The sequence below is a fragment of the Lutra lutra genome, chromosome X (assembly GCF_902655055.1).
Source record: "Lutra lutra chromosome X, mLutLut1.2, whole genome shotgun sequence".
NCBI lineage: Eukaryota > Metazoa > Chordata > Mammalia > Carnivora > Mustelidae > Lutra > Lutra lutra.
In genome coordinates this window covers 27,123,543-27,143,383 of record NC_062296.1, presented here as the reverse complement: position 1 = coordinate 27,143,383, position 19,841 = coordinate 27,123,543, and the positions used below count along the sequence as shown (strand labels likewise).

The following is a 19,841-nucleotide window of genomic DNA, read 5'->3' as shown; positions in this document are numbered from 1 at the left end:
GGCCCAGATCTCAGGGAAATCTGTTACTCACCACAGCGAAGACGAAGTCAAGATACTTGATGTTGCTGCTGTTCAGGCTGAGCAGGGCACTCCGAGGCTGGCAGCTCCCAGTGAAGTCCGTGGTGTTGGGGTTGATGTTAATAATTGAAACCACCTGGAGGGGAAGAAGAGGGAGAAAGTACAGCTTACCCAGGCGAGTCCACAGCAAAACTTTATGCTCTAATAAACAACTTCAGGTGGGGGGGGGGCAAAAAATGCTTTTGGTCTGGATACTTAAGTTTATGGTGTCTTACTTTTTTTTTTTTTTTTAAAGATTTTATTTATTTATTTGACAGACAGAGATCACAAGTAGGCAGAGAGGCAGGCAGAGAGAGAGGAAGAAGCAGGTTCCCTGCAGAGCAGAGAGCCCGATTCGGGACTCGATCCCAGGACCCTGAGATCATGACCTGAGCCGAAGGCAGCTGCTTGACCCACTGAGCCGCCCAGGCGCCCCCTATGGTGTCTTACTTTCAAACGAAGTTGGCCCAGGCCCTCAAGCTATGACTCAGACAACTTTAAAAAAAAAAAGGAAAGAAAAGAAAAACAAGAAGGTAGCTTCCTCAGTAGTGAGCCAAATGAAAAGACACATTTTTATGGAGGCACAAGAGCCATCTGTGCCGCCTATGGAAGGGCAAGACTCTGGAAATGAGATGCGTCCGTCGGCACGCCCCCTGGAGGCGCAGGGGAACACTGCAGCCAAAAGCGCCGCGGCGGACGCAAGCCTGGGGTGCGCCGCCACCGTCTGAGTCATGCAGAAACAGCTGCACTTTCCCCTAAGTCAACCTACACTGCGTTCCAGATACAAATGTGAAGGAGTTATATTTTAAACGGACTGAAATAAAAATCAACTGTCTGTACTCCGATCTACTGATGGTAAACAGAATCTAAACCCCGAAGAGTCCCTGAAACGGCTAGGTTTCCCACCGGCCAAGAAAACCCCTTGCCTGGGACCTTAACTCTTCGTGGTTACAGTAACTCCAAATTTATCAGCCCTCAACAAGTCAACATCAAATCTCCATTTAAAACAGAATTGGGGGCGCCTAGGCGGCTGCCTTCGGCTCAGGTCATGGTCCTGGGGTCCTGGGGTCGAGTACCGCATCAGACTCTCTGCTCAGCGGGGAGTCTGTTTCTCCCTCTGCCCCACTCCCTGCTCATGGTCTCTCTCTCCCCCCTCTCAAATAAATAAAATTTTTAAAAATCTTTAAAACAGAACCAGTCTAGCAACACTACTCTTGGGCTGGAGGTAAGATACACCGCATCTGAAAGGAGATATGAGAAGAACGTATCAATAAACACAGAGAACTATACCTTATTGTGAGTGACGTTCAGCTGCAGCCCCATGGTAGCCAGAAGACAAGTACCATTGCTGTTATTAACCGAGTAGGATCCCACCTCTGGTTTCTCCTTTGGAGTAGGTGCTGTGGTGGGGGATGGCGCAGTGGTGGGGGTGATGGGCACCACAGTGGTGGAAGTTTTATCTTTTTCACAAAGAAACTCTAAAGAAAACAAACAGGACAAAATAAGCTGAAGTGGCCTTCTTCTTAATTCTTAAGGCCAGGAAAGAGCAAAATATTTCTCACAATACAAGTTCAAAGGGTTATATTAGGGGACTCAGGCAGAGGTTCCCAAACTGCTGCTTCAGATACTGACGGGTCTCTCAGAATTATGACACACCAGACAAATGCTTTCTCTGGGGGTGCCTGGGGGTGCTGGGTGGGTTAAGCCTCTCGGCTGAGGTCATGATCTCAGGGTCCTGGGATCGAGCCCCGCATCGGACTCTCTGTTCAGCGGGGAGCCTGCGTCCCCCCCCTCTCTCTCTCTGCCTCTCTGCCTACTTGCAATCTCTGTCTAATTAAAAAAATGCTTTCTCTACTTCATACTTCAGCTACCACACACTCATCTATTTGGGCCCTTATGTCCCTTTATTCCCAAAGAGTGTCACCTGCCTCTGATGTGAAAATGAGAAATTTAAATCTGAAAACATCTCCCTCCTACCCTCTTCTTTCCTACACACAACCACTAGAAGGAAGGAGAGCAGAGGAACGTTTAGAAATCACTACAGGGTTCAAATACAAATGAACCTTCTATTTGTATCACCCTTTCAGCAAACCAGAGGCATTTCAACCTCTTCTTAGGAAGGGCTGGTTGATTTTCAGAGCTGGTGAATGAGAAATTATGACATTTCCATAAGCTATACATAAGTTATAAAAGCAGTTTATAAGTAAACTCAAGATTCAAACACAAAAATCTCATTCCTAAGCTGTGGTCTTGGATCATCAAAAGCGAAAAAGCTGATGATCAAGCTATCTGAGGATTTGTTCAAAGACTGGGTTTGATCCGCTGAAAACACTACAGGTCAAGCATCTGTAAAAAACCATCCCCACAATGTGTGCATCATCAACTTGAAATTGCCAAGTCCCACAGGAACAAGAATTATGGTTATTTGCAAAAACCTTACGGTCCGGTGTAAGCTACGAACAAGTCTTAGTGTAGAAATGCTTCCAGATAACAAGACTTCAAGGAAAGCCGGCTGGTATACTATACTCGAAGCTTAAATCAGGATCCAAGTGTATCTGTTTGAAGAACTCACCTTTTGTGCTCACTGTGCCATTCTGGACAAAAGCCTGTACGTGAACATCCCAATAGTACTGGACGACACCACTGTCCTCTAGAGTTGATAAACTATTGCATCTGAACATGTCGTTCAAAGGAATTCTGAATCCCACAGTGTCACGGACGGTCAAAATTCCTATAAAACAAGATTAACACTATCGGTTTCCAAGAAGGCAGGAGAAAAGCGATCACGTAAATTTATCTGCAGACTCTCTCGTCCTTCTGTCGGCCTGCTTCACCGCATCCACATGGGACAGAGGACATGGCATGTTCAAGAAATGACAAATTCACTGGGGCTGAAACAGCGAGTAAGGAGGAAAGCCGTGATGGGGGTTAAGAGGGAAAGATGAGTCACAGGTGGCCATGCGTTGAAGGAAACCGGAGGAGTTGAGCACAGGTTAGGCTTTATTCTGTCAGCAGTGGAGGGTGAGCTTGAGTTTTTAAAGCTGGAAATAAATAACACACATATAATTTATTCTAAGGGAGAGGACAAAATTGCAGGGGCTAGGCAGGGGGAATAACTTCTGAGGGAAGTCATTAGTAGTTAGAAGGCTGCTGCTCTGGCTGAGGTAAAAGGTGAGGGGCTGCCTAAGTTAAGATGGTGAGAGGCAGCAGACAGATGGCAAAAAGGCCAAACGGAACACACAGCTAACATACGATCAACAGGGCCTCACGACCAAAGGAAGGAAGGAAGGAAGACGGATTTGGCAAGGACTTCAGAGGAAGTCCTTACTTTTGTGCTACTACCCCCGAAGTAAGTTACAGTTACTAAAATGAGCTTCTGGAACCTCTTCCTGGCTAGCATTTCAAAACTACTCCATTTCAGGATATCTTCAGAATGTGCAAGGAGTAAGTTACAGTCGGTCTGTATGGAGTTTTTATTGTAAGGCCCATGGTGAAAAGACGATGACCACACTATCCACACCCAAATGGCTTAGTTTCTTCCGGAGAAACATCGAGGGAGGGAGGGATACGCGGTCCTTAACAGGGGCTGCCTTCAGGGCCTCTCCATGCTGTCATGGCACCCCCTAATGGCCAAAGCGGGGAAAAATTTAAGCCAAAGAACTAGAACATTTTCCCCCAACACTGGTTTCTCTCACTGTTAACGTAAGTGAATAGGTATTTGAACTGTCTTATTAAACAGGCCTCAGAAACCATCTACAGACATACTGGAGATCTACTATGAAACGATAATTTTTTAAACTATGTATTATTTATGAACATGTACCGGTTAGTCCAATATGAACAGACCAATAGGAAGGCTCCACCCCAAGTTCCTAAGAGTGGCTGCCATTTGGGAGGCAAAGAGAAAAATGGCTCCGGGGAGTGAGTACAAAGGAAACCTCAAATGTATCTGTTAGGCTTTATTTCTTTAAATAAATAAAAAGATGAGGCAAAATATGAAAGAAATGGCATTTACAAATTCTGGGTAACAGATACATGTCAGTCTATTACACGACTCTCTGGACTTTTCTGTTCTTTAATCACGAAAAAAAATTTAAAAGACAACAGCAGCTTTCAAAATTACTCCGATTATCAGATGCCTAAAAATAAAACACTAAATCATTTCAAAAACAACAGTCCATTTAAGGAAACCATTTTAAATTCCAAAGAGTTTCAAGTATGTTATTTCACAGACGTTGGTCATTAAAAAAAAACGCATTCCTCGTTTAAAATAAAAACAAGGAGAGTAAGATGTTAATTTTAGAGTCCACCGTTTTTCCATTCAAATCTGTCACATCTGTCCTTTTATCGCCACCCCCTTGATCTCGGCACTTGGTCACTGCAGTAGCCCCTTAAATTACCGTGGGCGTCTCTGCCTGCGGTCTCCTCGCTTCCCAATGAATCCTATAGAACATTCTTTATAAACTACTGTCTCTGCTTTTGTTATGTCATTCTCCTGCCTAAAAACCTAAAATGGTTCCCCAGTGCCTACGCCATCAAGCTAAATGCCTTTCCTTGGCTTCCAAGGCCCCCTATAATTTAGACCCGCTGCGCCCAGCCAACTTGATTCTCCTGCTACACACACAGCCTCTATTTTCATCAGGAAGCTTTCCAGCGACTGCTGCTCATACTCTGCTTCCCCCTGCTGGAAAGCCTCCGCTCAAACTCCCTGCCTGACTCAGCTCGTCCTCCTCACTCCTCCAACACCGGCCGACCTCTCCTCTGACTGGTGAGGACACATTCAGACCACGCACTCTTGAACCACAGGCCCTCACAGATGGGCTCCGGAAGCATGTGGCATCTGCAAGTTTACTCTACCCTGAGCGAGATGTCCAGCAGGCTTCCCTCATGTCCACCCCCCCCCAAACAAAACCCCAGAACAACAACAAATAATCACACTGATCCACCGCTTTCTACTTTTGCCATCGAACTTGGAAAAACCATTTTCTTCCCAACTTGTTTTACAACTCCTTGAAGGTGAGGGGCAAATCGCAGACTAGTTGGAAAGGACAATGCAGGGCGCAAAGCTAAATACACAAGTAAACCGGTAACAGACTTGCTCTAGTTATCCTTTTGCACAAGATTAGGAAAGAGAAAACTAGGACTGATTTCCAAGTCTCTGTCCCTGTTGCCTCCCAAGTTTTGTATGAGCTCATTCACCTCTGGGTCCTGAAAATAGGATCTTTTGCTATCCATACCTCCAGTGAGTCATTCATCCCCAGGGCTTGCAACTAAAGACCATCTGCGTGTGTTTCTGGGGTTGAAAGGAAATACTATCTGTGAAGGCTACTTACAGACACCCTGTCGACCCAAATCTCAACAGAAGGGAAAGAAAGGAGAATTACAACCCCGACTAAACTGGAATCTCCTCTATCCGTGCCCTCAAAATACTCAGTACAAAATAAAAAATCCAGCGCGCACTTCAGTTCTAAGAGTGACAAGAACGCCTTATTGCCAATGCTTTTCCGAGTTGGTCTGGACCTGAAATTGTCTCGAAATAGCAACATTTTGCCTTTCATTTTGCCTTTAATTAATCATTTACTTTTCAGTCCAAATCCTATCTAAGTGGTAAAAAAAAAAAAAAAGATCTGAAGATGAAGCATTTCTGCTGATCTCAGGTTACTGAACTTGTACAGATTTAAAATCTCGATTGGGGGGGGGGCGCCTGGGTGGCTCGGTCATTAAGCGTCTGCCTTGGGCTTAGGTCCTTATCCCAGGGTCCTGGGATCGAGCCCCGCATCAGGCTCCCTGCCCAGTGGGAAGCCTGCTTCTCCCTCTCCCACTCCCCCTGCTTGTGTTCCCGCTCTCGCTGCCTCTCTCAAATAAATAAAATCTTTAAATAAAAAATAAAAAATATCTATCCCTAAAGGGTTTTTCTCACTCATTCAGCATTTGTTGATGACCCACTACTGAACGAAATAAGTAAAAAGAGTAAAGCCCACAAACGCTGCAGCTTAACAGACTGGTCCGAACACCAGCTTACCACTTAAAAGCTGTGTGACCTTGGGGAAAGTCAATCTCATCAAGACTCACTCCCTTTACCTATAAAGCTGAGATAATTTCTACTTCCCAGGCTTGCTGTTATGGACTGAGACGCAGCTAGTCACACACTTAAGGTACTCCGTGGTACAAAGTAAATCACTCAAAGAGGGACAGCAAATTACCATTACCATGTCGAACACTGCCATACATTGGGTGGTGGAGACACAAAGACATGAACTTTCTGTTCTAGTTAGGAAGACATACGTGTGTGCAGATGATTTTTTAAAATTACTTACATTTGTATTATTTTCTAAATGTGTATATAGATACATACACACTTTTTAAAAATATTTATTTATTTATTTAAAAGCGAACGAGCGAGCATGAGCAGGGTGAGGGGCAAAGGGAGAAGCAGACTCCCCGCTGAACAAGGAGCCCGATGCGGGGCTTGATCCCAGGACTTTGGGACAATGATCTGAGCCAAAGGCAGGCTGCTCAACCCACTGAGCCACCCAAGAGCCCTAAATTTGTATTAATATAAGCAAGAGAGGGGCGCTGGGTGGTGCAGTGGGTTAACTGTCTGACTCTTGGTTTCAGCTCACATCGTGATTTCAGGGTCATGAGATCAAGCCCCATATCAGAGCCGGGAGTCTAACTGGGTGTTTCTCTCTCTCCCTCTGCCTCTCCCCCACCCCGCACATTCTCTCTCTCAAAGATTTAAAAAAAAAAAGAGCAAGAAAGCGTAACACAAATCTAATTCATAAGCTTACCTTTATCTTTAGCATCGGGAAACGTCACCTTATCACTAGTGTTGTAGGAAAACGAGATGCCGTCAATTGAGTAAGTAGACTCCTCCTTGGTAAAATTCACAGTCCAGGAAAAACCAGATCCAAACTGCACCACTATTTTGGGATTGTTCTGATCATCCCCACAAACGCTTCCATTATATGATGCAGTGCCGAAGTCGGAAATGGTTACAGTTTTCTACAAGAAAAAGTAGTGCGGGGGTAAGGAGGAAACAGGCAGTACCGAGCACCAAGCATCTGTAGAGGACGCACCAATTGGGTCTCTGTCACCCGCCCCTGACCCCGGCCCCCGCCCCCCGCCCCCCACAGCCAGGCTGCCCCTGACCTGCCCCATTGCGTAAACCAGTCTCAGATTCTTCACCTACATCCCAGTCCTCTGGACAAATTCATGTATGTCAGAAAGGAAAAAGGAAAATTGGCCTGAACGTCTGCTCTTGATTAAAAAAAAAAATTAGGTTATAAGCAGGCAGGACCTTAACTAAAAGAAAACAGGAAGGCAAAAGGATTGAGAGGCTACCCCTCAAAGGAGATTTTAATAGCAAACTATTAAAACTGGGAAAGCTTTGATGTGTACATATTAAGTGTTACAGATGTAGTCAGACCTCAACGCCATAGTCTTTGGATCATTTGCCCTTAATCAGCTGCAAGAAGAACTCCAAAGAACCCGGGAAATAAAATATTCCTTTCAACACTAAACAGAACACCTTCAAGTATCTACGTTTTTGGTTTTTTTTTTTTTTAAGAAACCGACAGAATTTAAATGTTAAGTCAGTTAACATATGCAATCTTATTTACGTGAATATATACAAAGGATAAAGGGTAGAACTGAGTTCCTACTGTAAAACTCAAAGAAAAAGAAAAGCACTTACATAAGTTTTGTTTGTAGTCTCATAGCGTATTGTGAAATTCATCTGCCATTTTGCATAAAGGCAAACGGCTTTTTCTGAGTCTGTCACATTTAATTCCAATGCATAAGATGAGACCGCTCCTAGATTAGAAAGAATCAGACTGTAAAATTGTACCACAACAACATATCTAAAAGAAAAAGCCCTACCCACCACTCAAGTTCAACCAGCTCTAAAATGAAACAAAAGGCTCTGAACATATATGGCATCTTGGTAATGGTTTTTCTTTGTATTTTTAGCGGAATCCTATTGATAAAGTCAGCATCACCCGTTCCAGAAGGAATGGTTACTTGACCTAGGATGCTTAGGTAATGGCACAGACTGGTGACATTTGCCTTTTGCCTCCTAACAGTCATATATACACATTCATCTGTGCCTTGCTAGTTTTGCCTGTCAGGACTTTTGTTTTTAAGGCAAATGTACTTAAAGGGGAAGGCTCGGGAGGGGTGTTAAACTGTCCCTCTCTCTCCTTTACAACAAGGATAGAACTAGAGAGTATTATGCTAAGTGATGTAAGTCAGAGAAAGTCAAGACCATATGAAAGTCAGACCATATGATCTGCTCAGATGTAGAATATAAAAACCAAAACAGATAAACATAGGGGAAGGAAGGGAAAAATAAAATAAGACAAAATCAGAACGGGAGACAAACCCTAAGAGACTCTTAACTGTAGCAAACAAACAGGGTTGCTGGAGGGGAGGTGGGTGGAGGGATGGGGTAACGGGGTGACGGGCATGAAAGGGGGCCCCTGATGGAATGAGCACGGGGTGTGACACGCAACTGACGACCCCCTAAACTCTACCCCTAAAACTAGTAATACACTATGTTAACTGACTGTTTTTAAATAAAAACAAACAGGGACGCTTGGGTGGCTCAGTTGGTTAAGCCGCTGCCTTCAGCTCAGGTCGTGACCCCAGGGTCCTGGGATCGAGTCCCCAGGTGGGCTCCTTGCTCGGCAGGGAGCTTGCTTCTCTTGCTGCCTCTGCCTGCCGCTCTGCCTGCTTGTGTGTACTCTCTCTCTGACAAATAAATAAATAAAATCTTTGAAAAAAATTAAAAATAAAAACAAACAAAAACAAAACAACCCTGTCTCCCTCAAACCAGCCAGTGGAACTTTCTCTGTCAAAATAATGATAGATCGGATGTTCTATGGTCTTGTTGCTTTCAATCCTACCGAAAGCTATGTGACCTATGACACACAGATGTCTTGGCATACTATTTTACTCTGATAGGAAGGTGTGGGAGAGCTTTGTAAGCAGGTGTACCATGTGACCAAAAGAACAGAGTTTCAAAGGTTGTTAGGTCTAAACGCAAAAGGTTAATTTTTTATAAATGTAATATTCATCACTTTGTTTTATTTTAAAACCCAGTCGGTTAGGAAGGCTGACGAATCTTTTGATATGGACTCAGAGACATTTCCCATGTTTGGAGCCTGCTACTTCTTTTGGCAGAGAAACCCTACAGGGTCAAAAGCCTTGGGACTTTTGAGCTCACGTGGCTCTGATCTACACCAGGATACACGCAGGGATATAACCTGTTAACCTGAAGTGCCCAAGGACTCAAAATGCTATGTGCCAGCAAACACGCCAGCAGCCTAAGTGACTGACAACCATGTAAGGGTTTTCTGCACTGTCTCCCACATTACCCAAGGGGTGAGCTGTTTCCTGTTAAGACACTTGCGTATCCTTTAATGATACCTGAGCAATGCGGCGTCATCTGCAAGCAGGGACATGCTGCGGACTACAGAGCAGAAAGTCCTAAGAGGAATACCAAGAGGGCGCGCCTCAGCAACACCTTTCAAGTTGTACACAAAGGCCAACCATGGGGATGCACCCGAGACCAGGCTGCCTTGCCAGCCCGAATATTATGCTAAAGCTTGTGGTTACTGAGTGCCTAAATGTATTGGTTAAGGCTGGAAAAGACCTCGAGAGGCCTAAGTAGGTTTCATCGCCATTCTTTTCTAAGTTCGATATGGAATGGAGGAGCTGTCAGCCCTGACCCCAGGCTACCCAGGAGTGGGGCTGAGGACTCTGACTTCTAATGCTATCAAATGGAGGCCTGCTTTTTATAGGCTGTCTCTCTGCACCTCATTTTAAGTGCCCCAGCTTTAACATAACCTCCTTGTAGTCAAAGGATTCAAATCAGCTGGAAATAACCAAGAAAAGCCTCACATTCACTTTCCAAACTAATCATTTACATTCCAAACTAATCATTTACTTTCCAAAGATATTAAAGTGACGGAAAGAAAATGGCAGAAGACGGTTAACAGCCCCGCCGTGCCCACGTGGACCTCAAACCTCATGAAGCAGAAGGCACAAGTAAGTTGTGGTTCCAATGTACCACTACAGTAAAGTCAAGATAGTCTAGCTGCTGACCTGAAAATGAGAACTGAGAAAGGCCCTGAGGGCTCCAGCACTTTCTGTTCTGGTGCCTTCGCTGCCTTTCTCCCAGTGAGAGCTACTCCTTTCACAGAGCTTCCCCACTCCCTTCCCTCTGCCTCTCCCAACTGCACTGGAAACCACTTTCACTCAGTATCTATCACCTCACACTCAACGATTCCAAAACTGAAAGTCACTCTTCTGCTTCTTCTAAGCTGGTCCCCTTCTCAGCCTCTCTAGCTCTCAAGGAGAGATGGGACCCAGTAGAGTCATTCAGGCACAGAGGTTTGGGAATTAGCTTCTACTTCATTCCCTTCCTGAAGTCCTACTGGGTTTTTTTTCCCCTTCAAATCCTCTCTTAAATCCAACCTTGGTCTTTTATTTCTACTCCCAATCCACCGCCCCACCCCTACATTACTACAGATGCCTCCCTGCTGTCCCTAGAAATGCTTTTTGATTAATGGTCCTTAAATACCTCTTCCTCTCTGGACACTTGTTCAGAAACTTTTACAAGCTCCCAAACTCCCATATTAAATTTAAATTCCTCCACCGGACTTTCAAAGTAATCCTTAATCTCATCCCACCCTATTCCTTCAACTTCTCTCAAACCATTTTCCCAGAACACACCCTTTAATCAGGTTAAACTTGTCCCGCTGGACCCAAACAACCATGCTTTACTCAATTTCTACCCCTAGGCTTCGACTGTCCCTACCATTTGAAATTTATGGCTTTTTTTACTGACCTCAATGTTCACTTCAGGAAGGATATCCCTCTCCATCTGGCTGCCCCCAAATACGAAACACCCCCCCTCGCTCGACCCTGCCTCTTCCTAATCATTTCTGGTCAGTATCACCACCCACTCTAAGAGCTGAAAATGCCAGATACTCGCCGTCCCATCCTCGCCTCCCTGGCAGCAAGGATGGGCACTTGGGCTCGGCTCTGCCTGACAGAGGCATCCACCCCAGATTTCAGATAGGACGGTGGTGGAATCAGAGCCACGAATGGAACTGTCTCCCTCAGGCGGAAGCTGCCACCACAGGCAGGATCCAGGCGGGACAGCCGGTTCAGGCTTGGCGCCCTGGGCGCCGCTCGGTGGTGTGATTTGGAACCTCAACCAGGCTTCAAGATATACAGGCAGGAGCTCTGACGATTCTGACTTACCTGATACACGTTTTTTCATCAAGTGAAACCGTACCAATGTGCGACATACACACAGAAGCGTACACACTGCAACACACGAAAGCAAAAAGCGCACTAACACAAAGCGGACAGCTCCAAGAATTTTCGCTAACTGAATCCACTTGTGTCAAGAAACAGAACATTCCAAGAGCCCCGTAAGCCCCTGCTGTTCTCCCTTCCAGGTACCTTTTTCCCCCTCCCAAGGGCATCCACTATCCTGACTTCTCTAACTGTATTAGATTCATTTTGCCTGTTTTTCAACTTGCGATCAGTGGAATCATTCAGCGTGTCCTTCTGTGTCTGGCTTCTTCGACCGCGCCTCATGTCCGTGCCGTTCACCCAGGCTGCTGTGTGTCACTGCGGTCTGTCCCAGCTCACTCTGTGTATGTACCTTTCTGTTATTGGGCAAATACTGCCCTGCTGAGGGATGGTAGATCACAGATGGCACATGGATGGTTTCCAGTTTGGCCTTACCACACGTGGACACGTTGGCAAACAGACATGCACGTGTACCTGCTGGGTGTGTATCTAGGGATGAAATGGTGGGACCGAAGCCTACACATATGCCCTGGTATCTTTTTTTTTTTTTAAGATTTTATTTATTTATTTGACAGAGAGAGAGATCACAAGTAGGCAGAGAGGCAGGCAGAGAGAGGGAAACAGGCTCCCCGCCGAGCAGAGAGCCCAGAAGTGGGACTCGATCCCAGGACCTTGAGACCATGACCCTTGAGCGGAAGGCAGCGGCTTAATCCACTGAGCCACCCAGGTACCCGCCCTGGTATCTTTTTAATAAACTCCTTTTCTGCTTAGAATTGATCAGATTTTATTCCTGGTGCTTACAATGAAGAACCTGGACTGGGGCGCCAGGGTGGCTCAGTCAGCTGGGCGTCTGCCTTGGGCTAAGGTCATGATCAGGTTCCTGGGATTGAGCCCCCGCGATCGGGCACCCCGCTCAGCCGGCTTCTCCCTCTCCCTCTGCCTGCCGCTCTGCCTATTTCTGCTCTTCCTCTGTCTGTCTGTCAAACAAATAAATAAAATCCTAACAACAACAACAAAAGAAACCTGGACAGATTAAGCTACCCATTTTTCAGCAGCCATTTTTCTCCACCAAGATCTCCTTAACTGTAAAAGCCTCAAGGAGCAATCATACATGGTGTATACCCCCACCTTTCTGTATATTTTATACTATCCTGAATTATTCAGTTATTTTATGCCTGGAAATCCTGACCCCTATATTGTCACAAGACTTAAAACAGTAGTTTTCAACTATAACTTCACAACAAACTGATGTGTTATGGTAAATTATAGTATACAGCAGGTAATTTGTTAACTAATAAAAAAAAAAGGACCTCAGTCTGTGAATGGATGATATATATGGATTTAAGATTCCCTTTTGGTAATGTCTCCACCACTCATTTGAATTCCAATATTCTCCCTTCCCAACAGAAGATATAATCTATGCCACTGCTCCTGGAACGAGCCCCTTAGATGAAGGTTCATCCATTAAGGAGGCCATGGTTGGGGAGACCATGTCTATCACTCTCCCTCCATCTTCTATCATTCCTAATAGTATGGAATACATAATAGTTTCTCAGTAAATCCTGGTTGATCATATCAAGGTAAAAATACTCTGCAATAAGGACCTGAAATATAGTTTAATTACAAAAAGGCCAGTGTTTCAGCTCTTCCAAATCATGAACCTAACCTACGTGGCTTCTAGATACTCCCTCAACCCCCAAGTCAAGTTTTTGCTTCAATAAACTGTGACATGTATTTCAAGCTTGGAATAATCTATTTCCTATAAGGCAAGTTGATAGTTGAAACATTTACACTTTGCTAAAAATGTCTCCGGGCAAACCGTTTCTATCCTTGTTGCTGTATTTGATTTTAGCACAGCTAAACCATTTTTGTTTAAGTCTTTATGACACTAAAAAAAAAAAAAACAACCCCACAGCTGTGTCAACTATACTCAAATTTTAAAAAAATAAATTAATTAAATTTAGTTAATGTTTTTTTAAAGAAACCCCACACCGCTGACTATATCCTTGAGTGTGTAATTATAGAGCTAGGAGTTTATTCTCCACAAAGAAAAAGGCATGCCTCAAACTCAACTTTTTCAAATTTAAATATCCTCTCAATCTTATTTCCAGAAAGTTCATGTATAGGTCCTTTTAGAACTCATTAACTTTTCTCGCCAAGCATGAGATGCTGCAAAAGTGGCTAGGTTTTTACAAATCTGACCCGAAGTGTAGTTGAAAAATAGACATTTGCAAACAAAGGGAGGGGTGGGGTGGGAACATAATAGCAGTGGTAAAACAAAACCAATAAAAAACAATGATCTAAGAGCACTGAAAAGCTAGAATTCAAATCCAGTCACAGTCCAATTTACTATCTGTGAGACTCTAGGCAAGTTATCCTCGCTAAGAATCAGAGCATTTCTCCAACAGGTTCTTCGAAAGCATGGAAGCCCTTCAGAGCTAAGCGAACTTCGCCAAGCCCGTTGGATACTCCCGCTTACAAGCTTCCCTTCTAGTAAATATAGTAACTAAAGGAATCCTTCCTAAATTTTAGTTCTAAACATACTTTCATCATATTAACTTATGAACTCCTGAACTCAAACTCATCAGCTCAGAATGAGGTTGGGTAAAGGGTCTTTAAAAAAAAAAAAAAGACATAGGCACACAGTACTTATTTATTCCTTCTTTGCTGTTCCCAGGTTTAATAAATCTGATTAACTGTTCCTCATTTACAAGTCCTCGTTGATGCTTCCTAATATAGGTACAACTACCCATTCCGTTGCTGATACTCCTGATTTCTGGTAAATCTCTTTTAAAAAGAAAAGTAATGAAATGATTTTAAGCTACAAAATAATTTATTTTTAAGATCAGACAGTGGGTAAGGAAGTAAGATTCAACACTATTCAACTAATGGAAAATGCTTATCGCTGAGTGAGTGGTGTTTGGCAGACCTCCAGAATTCTTCTGCAATGCACAGCAAGACACCAACAAGTACTCCTAAAGCACACTTTTGGATCGCAGGAGATCTCTGATCACTTTAATATGAAATTATAATCGGAATGCTTTTGTCACTGCAGGAGAAGAGCAGACTTCCTGCACTAAGGATCACTTGAATCAGCCACAGTGCTATGAAATAATTGTCAATCGCAAACTCCACTCAAGGATGTAGGAGAAGAAAGCCTCACTCCTGGGAAACATGTGAATATATATATTTTTTTTTTTCTATAAGATTTTATTTATTTATTTGTTAGAGTGAGAGAGAGAGCACAGGCAGGCAGAGACAGAGGGAGAAGTAGCTTGTGAATATATTTGAATATAATCCTATCAGATATGATAACCAATGACTAATGGACAAATAAAACAATTTTAGCAGAACCTTGAAATCAAAGTTACCAGCTTAGCAAAATGTGGTTAAGGTTAGAGAGCGATCGCCCGCTTACCTTCTCTCAGATCACCTCCAAAACGGGAGAGATTGGTTCTTTGTGAAAACCTTATTCTCCTTCCCACCAAGGACTTCTTAGTTCTCCCTCTTAACCTTGCCTCTTATGGAGGTACAGCTGAAGGGGTACGAGTAAGATACTAGCATTCCATATGGGATCACACATCAGTACAACAGTTTATAATCATCTGCACTGCTCAGCACTGATCTTGAAGTTCTCAATCCAAAGACATAAAAAACACTTCTTGCAAAACATAATTTAAGGTTCACAGAAGAAACAAGCTGCTCTAACTGACAGTCCTATCCCCAGTGCCCACCACTGAACAGCCTCCATAAAAATCTACTGAGGGTTGGGATGCCTGGGTGGTTCAGTTGGTTGGACGACTGCTTTCGGCTCAGGTCATGATCCCCGGAGTTCCGGGATCGAGTCCTGCATGGGGCTCCCAGCTCCACAGGGAGTCTGCTTCTCCCTCTGACCTTCTCCTCGCTCATGCTCTCTCTGCCTCTCTTTCAAATAAATAAATAAAATCTTTTTAAAAAAAATCTACTGAGGGTTAAAACCATGTACCAGGCACTGTGCTAAGTAGGCAATGGGAAATCACCGTGCCTAAGATAGTCTTGGCTCTCAGAGACCAATGCCTTAGGGGAGACTTGACTGGCAATGGGATTTTTAAAAGAGTGGAAAACAGGCCAGCCTAATAACCTTAAGAGCTTGGGAATGGCCAGATGGTCACCTGGCCAGCCTCCCTGCAACACTCTAGTCTCTGATAGATAACCGTTTCTGGGAGGGAGGGCCTCCTCCTACCAGTGAGGTCCACACTCTGGATATTTGTATGAGGTTTCTCCCACCCAGAAAAGCACCAACCCCATAAAAACCAGAAGTCAAACTAGTTGTAAAAAATCAGTAACTACTGAAGAATTCTGAAATCTCTAATGCCACAAAGAAAAAATACTTAGACAACGATGCTAGGAAATGATTTTTAGCCACTACTCTCTTTATGATGCATCCTAGAGCTTTTCTTCAGGAAACTCATAGAGCTTTTCTATTTTACAATGTTCTCTCGTCAGTTTTAAGTCATTCAAATAAAGAGCATAACTTAATCTCTGTGGAAAGGACCGATTGACACATAACCCCTAAGAACTCTTTTCTGTACTGGCTCTAAAGCAGCTATTTTTTTTAAAAGTTTCCGTGGAGCTGGGATAGTTACAAAGTGAAACTGGTACAGCTTGAGCAAATTCAGGACAGATCCCCCTTCAATGGTAGCCCAGAAGAGCAGAAGATTCGCAACAGGTACTTTACAAATATTTACAGTTCTTAAAAACCTACTCTGGGTATCCACTGTGATGGATGCAAAACCCACCAAGCAACTCAAGACAGGCTCAAGTCTTAAGGGAGAGAGCCACATGGAAGGAGTCTGAGCTCCACTGAACCAGCAGATGCCAGAAAAAGTAGCTGTATGGAAGAGATTATTTCTTTTTTTTTTTTTTAAGATTTTATTTATTTCTTTGACAGACAGAGATCACAAGTAGGCAGAGAGGCAGACAGAGAGAGAGGAAGGGAAGCAGGCTCCCTGCCGAGCAGAGAGCCCGATGCGGGACTCGATCCCAGGACCCTGAGATCATGACCTGAGCCGAAGGCAGCGGCTTAACCCACTGAGCCACCCAGGCGCCCCTATTTCTTTTTTTTTTAAGATTTTATTTGTTTATTTGACAGAGAGAGATCACAAGTAGGCAGAGAAGCAGGCAGGGGGAGGCGGGGAAGCAGGCTCCCTGCCCAGCAGAGAGCCCGATGTGGGTGGGACTCGATCCCAGGACCCTGAGATCATGACCTGAGCCGAAGGTAGAGGCTTAACCCACTGAGCCACCCAGGTGCCCTGGAAGAGATCATTTCAATTTTATCCTGCTATCATCTGAAAAATCTAATCTAGGTACATTATGAACTTTTTACTCCACCAAACCCTGTTCTAAACCTGGAAGTGGAGGAAATCGATTTTGGAAATCTTCCAAGAAGATGAATCTAGTTAGTCCCGATCAATAAACGGCAAACTAGCAGATAGCTGACGGATTCTTTCATGTGCTTCTTTTTGCCTGTTTATTTTCTGCAATGAGCAAGCATTGCTTTTGTAAAAACAAAACAAAAAAGCTTTCATTAAAAAAAAAAAAAAAGACACACACAAAAAACCCTAATGACACGAAAGCCAACAAGTAGGACAACTATTATTTTTTTTTCACTTTCTCTAAACAATAACCATGTTGTGTTTGTGCAGATTCAACTGGCAGGGAAGTACTGATGAACAGATACCTGGGTCAGATGTGTTCTAGCCACTGATAAGGTGCTTTTCGTTGTAAACAATCCTCTCTTAGGGTCACTGGCCCCTCACTAAGTGCTTCATGGCAGTGTCAGAGCTTTGAGTTGTGTTTGAGCAAAGTCTCCCTGGCCCCCTGTCAGAAGGGCTATGGAAGTGGTCTTCTGTGCTATGTGGACAGCAGCCCTGGATCGGAGACTCTGAGACATGTGGTATCAGGACCCCTTCCTCACTTACCCACTGAGGACTTCAAAGAGCTTTGGTTCATGTGCATTCTGTCTACTGGTATTTACAATGTTTGAAATTAAAAATGAGAAGTGAATGAAACACAACATCGGAGCCATCAGTGCTGATGTCATTCCACATCATGAAGCCTCTGGAAAACTCCACTGTACACGGGTGAGAGTGTGAGTGAAAATGACAAATAACTTCTTGGTGTTCTTTCAGAAATTAGTTTTTATCTGACAAGCACCCCCTCCCAAAGCTCCCTGAGAGTCACTAGGTGAGATCACCAAGAACCCTTCCCGCACAGTCGCTCTGGAGCGAGACTGCTCAACTTTAGCACTACTGACATTCTGAAGTGGGTAATTCTTTTTTGGGGTGGGGGAGCCCTATGTGGAGCACTGTAGGATGCTTAATAGCATCCCTACCCTCTACCCACCAGATGCCAAACAGCATCCCTACCCTCTACCCACCAGATGCCAAACGTAATCCCCTGATGGGACAACCAAAGATGTCTCCAGATATTGCCAAATGTCCCCTGTTTGAGAATCCACTATTTCAGGGCGCTGATTTTATTCTACCAAAATACGATCTGCAGAATGCGCACCTCTCACTGCCTTTTCAGACCCCAGATAGCTCTATTTCCTCGCCACTCCCATCTGGGTCTGTCCTTTGGGTTTATTTGGTCACAAACAGCATGTCAGTGGAGAGCAACAAGCACAGGATGAACCAGGTCAGGAAGAGACATTCTGGTCAAAGTTCACCTTTCAGGCATTACAGCCCTGGGGACCCAGTGATCTTTGGGAGAGGGCAGGTAAAATACAAATCAGCCAACATTCATCCAGCCATTCTTATGACTGGGTAACAACCCAGTCTTTGGCAAGTTACCTATCTTCCTCCTCCAAAAAATGAAGTAAAAGGCCAGCTGTGCCACTGAGAAGAAAAAGGGCTTCTGAAGGCAGAAGGCACGACTCAGATACACCACCCGCAAAACCTCACATCTGGGAGGTCCTCCCAACTGAAATACCTGCAGACTTTTTTTTTTTTTTAAGGCTTTTAGTTGTTGTTTTTAATCAGGATCTGGCTGGGAGGAAATAGCAAAACTGACATGAAAACGACATCCTCAACACCTCCAAGGCAGATCTTCACTCCCCATCGAAGTTCCCCCTCATCCCTTTCGTCTCCAGAGGTTCAGTCCGAGTTTTTCCTCCCTGGAAATTGCCCCGGGGCCACCTTAGGTCCCTACCCCTCAAAACTCCCAACTAACAAACTCAAATCCAGCATCTCCTTCCACGTCTCTTTATTCACCCTTTCTCCACGGCCTCAAATTCCCACCCACAAACCGCCCCCCCATCCCTCTCGCTGTCCCCCCGACTCTACTGTCATATTTACCTGTACCCCTCCCCTTCCCCCAAGCTTCTTCATGCAGGCGACAGTCTCGTCCCTCCCCAATTTTCGCTCTCATCCCATAGTTGCCCACCATCTTCAAAACTCTTCTCTGGTCCTAAGACACCAGGACTCTCCTAATGGTCTCGGCCACCTCAGAATCAATCGCACTTACGTCCGCTCTCCACTCCTCAGTATCTTCCCCAAGTTACTCTTCCTACCCAGGTCGCCTCCACGCCTCGCTCTTCCCCACCTACAACCTCAGCGCCCATCCCCCCTTACTTGCCCCTTCTCTCTCTCACGGGCCCTTCTTCCCCGCCATCCCTCGGTCAGGCCTTCTCTAGGTCACAGCTCGCCTCCTCGGCCAAGCGCCGCCGCCCAGTGTCAGCTGCTCAGCCTCTCACCCCCGCCCTGCCCCGGACCAGTCTTTCAGGTTGTGGCCTTTGAACTGGGCTCCCGGGGCCCAGGCTGAGGGACACAGCAGGAGGGCCCGACAACTCACCCAGGACGAGGCAGAGCAGAACGAGCCCAGAGCCCGGAACCGGGGAGAGACGGAAGCACACCATGATTCCGCAAAGCAGGCGGCGGCTGGTCGGAGTAGAGGTGGCGGCGGCGACGGCAACAGCAGCAGCGACACCAGGGGAAAGGCTTGCCGGAACCCAGCCGAGAGGACCGCAGACCACCGACCACAGCACTGCCAACGCCAGGACTCGGCGCTTCAGCCGGGGTCATAAGACTAGGGGCGGGGCTTTTTCTTGCTTTTAGCCAATCTCCGCGCTTGAAGGCGGCAAGAGGGGTGGTGATGAAGGGGCCGGTGGGCGGGGCGACCACGCCCTGGCTTTTTGGTTCACAACCATTCTTATGCGCCTAAGAGATATGTGCGGTCGGGCTTTTTCTAAGGCTTAAGAGAGGATTAACTTTTCGTGGTGTAGGTAGTCGAGTTCATTTCAGTTCCAACCCCTTGAGGAGGAAGAGAATAATTTTGTTGAATTAAAAAGGTTGCTAAGCATCACAACGTAATACATATAAAAGTAATACACAATTATTCCAAGAACACTGTTGTTATCCCTGCAGTTCCTGTGATTAGATGGATAAGGGAGCTGGGGGTAGTGCGTGGTGGCGGAC

General features: G+C 45.1%; 1 protein-coding gene across 3 annotated transcripts in view; it reads right to left on the bottom strand.

Annotated features, from left to right (window-relative positions):
• The window catches only part of LAMP2 (lysosomal associated membrane protein 2), a 37,788-nt gene extending 18,338 nt beyond the window's left edge, over positions 1-19,450 (bottom strand). For 2 of the 3 annotated variants that reach the window (XM_047715352.1, XM_047715351.1), the window contains exons 1-6: positions 19,219-19,449; positions 7,754-7,872; positions 6,849-7,062; positions 2,630-2,788; positions 1,348-1,535; positions 32-154 (exon numbers count right to left, since the gene is read on the bottom strand). In XM_047715352.1, coding sequence (XP_047571308.1) covers positions 32-154; positions 1,348-1,535; positions 2,630-2,788; positions 6,849-7,062; positions 7,754-7,872; positions 19,219-19,282 — 867 coding nt within the window. In that variant the 5' untranslated portion in view covers positions 19,283-19,449. Of the gene's footprint in view, positions 1-31; positions 155-1,347; positions 1,536-2,629; positions 2,789-6,848; positions 7,063-7,753; positions 7,873-19,218 lie in introns of all 3 variants that reach the window. The other variant, XM_047715350.1, reaches the window with a different exon arrangement.
• Between the last annotated feature and the right edge of the window lie 391 nt (positions 19,451-19,841).